Source organism: Triticum aestivum, chromosome 5A, assembly GCF_018294505.1.
Source record: "Triticum aestivum cultivar Chinese Spring chromosome 5A, IWGSC CS RefSeq v2.1, whole genome shotgun sequence".
NCBI lineage: Eukaryota > Viridiplantae > Streptophyta > Magnoliopsida > Poales > Poaceae > Triticum > Triticum aestivum.
This window is the reverse complement of record NC_057806.1, coordinates 21,471,671-21,475,519: the sequence shown is the minus strand read 5'-3', so window position 1 is coordinate 21,475,519 and position 3,849 is coordinate 21,471,671. Positions and strand designations below refer to the sequence as shown.

At 54.4% G+C, this 3,849-nt stretch overlaps 1 protein-coding gene across 1 annotated transcript; it reads left to right on the top strand.

The window, feature by feature from the left end:
* The first annotated feature begins 294 nt into the window (after nt 1-294).
* On the top strand, nt 295-2,576 carry LOC123106391 (laccase-3). Its single transcript, XM_044528576.1, has 4 exons — nt 295-466; nt 582-978; nt 1,043-1,171; nt 1,270-2,576. The coding sequence occupies exons 1-4, from the start codon at nt 347-349 to the stop codon at nt 2,352-2,354; spliced, it is 1,731 nt and encodes a 576-aa protein (XP_044384511.1). The 5' UTR covers nt 295-346; the 3' UTR covers nt 2,355-2,576.
* The last annotated feature ends 1,273 nt before the right edge of the window (nt 2,577-3,849 follow it).

Sequence of the window (3,849 nt, the reverse complement as noted above, 5' to 3'; positions counted from 1 at the left end):
AACACTTTGACAAACAGCCTAAACTAGCCCCTGCAGCGTGGCTCAAAGTGATGGATCTTTTGTGGGTGCAACAACTCCCTGGCCGTCAGCATTAATTTTTGAAGCGTGGGCAGACCAAAGGAGGAAGAGGGAGCAGGAGAGATGGAGGAAACAAATCGCAGGACGAAATCGTCGAAACCTAATCTTCCAAAGCTCAAACAACCGCACTGACCTCCTCTCCAGCGCGCCGATCGACCTCTATCTATCTGCATCTATTTATAGACGCTTGGTTTTGTCATCAAGGCAAGGCAAGAACAGCATCTGACAGAAGCGAGCAGCCGGCTAGGCATTGGAGCTGCTAGGAGCAATGGATGCGACGGCGGCGACGAGGCGTCTCATGAGGCTCGGCTGCTGCATCTCCGGTGTTCTTGTGCTGTCGTTCCTGCTACCCAGCGCCCTCGCCGAGGAGCGATTCTACGAGTTCGTGGTACGTGCCTCCATCCTCTCGTCAGTTCAGTCTTGTCTCCTGGTATTTCTACTCCTAGCACTAGCACTAGTTGGTAATGCTTAATCTGACTGTTGTCGTGTCGGCATCCATGCAGGTCCAGGAGACGGTGGTGAAGAGGCTGTGCGAGACGAGCAAGATCATCACGGTGAACGGGCAGTTCCCGGGGCCGACCATCGAGGTCCACGACGGCGACACGCTGGCGATCAAGGCCGTCAACAGGGCGCAGTACAACGTGACCCTCCACTGGCACGGCCTCCGGCAGCTCCGGAACGGGTGGGCGGACGGGCCGGAGTTCGTGACGCAGTGCCCGATCCGGCCGGGGTCCAGCTACACGTACCGGTTCACCATCCAGGAGCAGGAGGGCACCCTGTGGTGGCACGCGCACAGCTCCTGGCTCCGCGCCACCGTGCACGGCGCGCTCGTCATCCTCCCCAAGCGCGGCCGCCCCTACCCGTTTCCCAAGCCCGCCAAGGAGTTCCCCGTCGTCCTGGGTACGTCCATCATCGTCGGTTAGTTTATAGTTTAGTTTCATCTCATCGATCGATCGACGTGCAGCGGAGTGGTGGAGGAGGGACCCCATCGCGGTGCTCAGGCAGTCCATGGTCACCGGCGCGGGGCCCAACGTCTCCGACGCCATCCTCATCAACGGCCAGCCCGGAGATTTCCTCCAGTGCTCCAGCCAAGGTGTTATTTAATTTTGTTGGTTACCTACCACGTTAATTTGCATGCATGCATGTTGCCAACTGAAACAGTGAAACTTATCATTGGTGACCACCATGCAGAGACCAGCATCATCCCGGTGGTCGCCGGCGAGACGAACCTGCTGCGCATCATCAACGCGGCCATGAACTCCGAGCTCTTCGTCTCGCTCGCCGGCCACAAGATGACCGTGGTGGCCGCCGACGCCATGTACACCAAGCCCTTCGAGACCACCGTGGTGCTCCTTGGTCCCGGACAGACCACCGACGTCCTCGTGACCGCCCACGCCGCCCCTGGCCGCTACTACCTCGGCGCCCGCGTCTACGCCTCTGCTCGGGGCGTCCCCGTGGACAACACCACAGCCACCGCCATCTTCCAGTACAAGAAGGCAGCCGCAGGGGCAGGCGCTGGAGCACCAATGTTCCCTGCTATGCTGCCGGCCAACAACGACACCAAGACGGCCACCGCCTTCTCCAACAGCATCCGGAGCCCGAGGCCGGTGAAGGTGCCCGGGCCGGTGACGCAGGAGGTGTTCACCACGGTCGGGTTCGGCCAGTTCAGCTGCCGGCCGGGCCCCTTCTGCCAGGGCCCCAACAACACCCGGCTGGGCGCGAGCATGAACAACGTGTCGTTCCAGCTCCCCAGCGCCGTCTCCCTGCTGCAGGCGCACTACGGCCGCATCCCCGGCGTCTTCACCGACGACTTCCCGGCTCGCCCGCCGGTGGCCTTCGACTACACCTCGCAGAGCGTCCCGCGCGCGCTGTGGCAGCCGGTGAAGGGCACGCGGCTGTACCGCGTCAGGTACGCCGCCGTGGTGCAGATGGTGTTCCAGGACACGGGCATCTTCGCGGCGGAGGAGCACCCCATGCACATCCACGGCTACCACTTCTGCGTGCTCGCCACCGGGTTCGGCAACTACGACCCGAGGCGGGACGCGGGCAGGTTTAACATGGTCGACCCGCCCAGCCGGAACACCATCGGCGTGCCCGTCGGCGGCTGGGCCGTGGTGCGCTTCGTGGCGGACAACCCGGGGGTGTGGCTGGTGCACTGCCACATCGACGCGCACCTCTCCGGCGGGCTCGCCATGGCGCTGCTGGTGGAGGACGGCAAGGGGGAGCTCCAGGCCACGGTGCCGCCCCCGCTCGACCTGCCCATCTGTGGCCTCTAAGCTAGCTGGAGGCTTTCTCGATCGTGGCTTCTGTACATGGCGGGGAAATGTGAGCCCCTGCGCGTCGTACTTGTTGTGTTGCCAGCTGTTTGCCATTCAAATTTGGCACTGTAATTTGAATTTCGAATTTAAGTTCAAAAAGAAAAGGCACGGTTTTCGTGATAACTTAATAAAAGGCACGCACTTTTATGAAGTTATTAAAATGTAGCATCAAATACAAAACATTTATTACCGACACCCGTCCTAAGAATGATATGATTTCAAGACGAATCATGGTTTTCTACACAACTTAGGCTGGTCATAATGGGCAAGAACATAAGCTAGTAACTTACACACTTCTCTAGACTATATTACTACCTCCATAGCGGGTAGGAACATCTATGTAGTGTCATGCAACGATGTATTTATTATGTTATAGACTCATTGTTTCTTGAAGTGTGTGATGTTTCGGTAACTTAGCTAGTTACCACAAGCACCTCTCTCTTCATTAAATATGTGTCACATAAGCAAAGTTGTATTGGAGTGTGTGATGTTACTCCTAAGTTCCTCCCCATTGTGACCAGCCTTAGGGTAACTGATAGCTACTTGCTGCCAGAGCACTAAGGGGGTGTTTGGTTCAGGGACTTTTTAGTCCTAGAAACTAAAAAAAGTTCTTAAAAAATCCCTAGAAACCAAACAGGAGAGACTTTTTCTACAGGAACTAGAAAAAATCCTAGGACTTCTGAACCAAACACCATCTAAAATCAGGCTAGAGATACCAAAACAGCAGCAAGGGTCCGCAAAAGGTAGCTCACCCAGGTTGCCACCATGTTGAACCTCTCGATAGTGAAACCTATTCGAGGCCCTTGGGCCAGTGAGAACTTCTGCCGTGTTAATCCAGCTTCCAACTGCTGAATCTTCGATGTGTAGGTACTAATAAGGTCCACAATTTGCTCAGAAAGAAACCCACAATCCCAATCCCAATGGTTGCCGCAGAAAACAAATTGTCATCAATATATATGGTGCACATCATGTATTAAGCTGTGAATCTGATTTCAGTTGGATGGTGCACTTATAATTCAGGCAAGTGATCCAAATTATTAGCTCCTCAATTTCCTGGTATCTCGTAGCTTTATTTCAGTAAGTTACTTAACGCACACGATTGACTTGCAAACCAACAACTGACTGAAGCAACCGATCAACTGGGAATTTTCCACAATACGTTTCTGACTTTCTTAAAATCATGAGAAGGGTAAATTGAAATGTAGAAAAGAGAACGAACAGGTAATAATTACTTATTGCTTTTTTTGTAGAGAACTGTTAGAGTATACACGTATGGTGTATGTATTGTGTATACAGCGCGACTTCAGTCAGCGCTAGAGTGTTTGTAGTGGGCCCGATGTATCCCACAATCGGCCTCAGGTAGTGGCACACGATCAGCCTGTAAACTGTATATAGCCTCAGCCGCAGTGCTAATCCAAAGTGTGTTGAATCCTACAATCCCTCTCCCTCTTTT

Coding starts and splice junctions, on each gene's coding strand:
- LOC123106391 (XM_044528576.1), top strand. CDS start 347: ATGGATGCGACGGCGGCGACGAGGCGTCTCATGAGGCTCGGCTGCTGC. Junction 979..1,042: donor GGAGTTCCCCGTCGTCCTGG/GTACGTCCATCA, acceptor ATCGACGTGCAG/CGGAGTGGTGGAGGAGGGAC. Junction 1,172..1,269: donor CCTCCAGTGCTCCAGCCAAG/GTGTTATTTAAT, acceptor ACCACCATGCAG/AGACCAGCATCATCCCGGTG.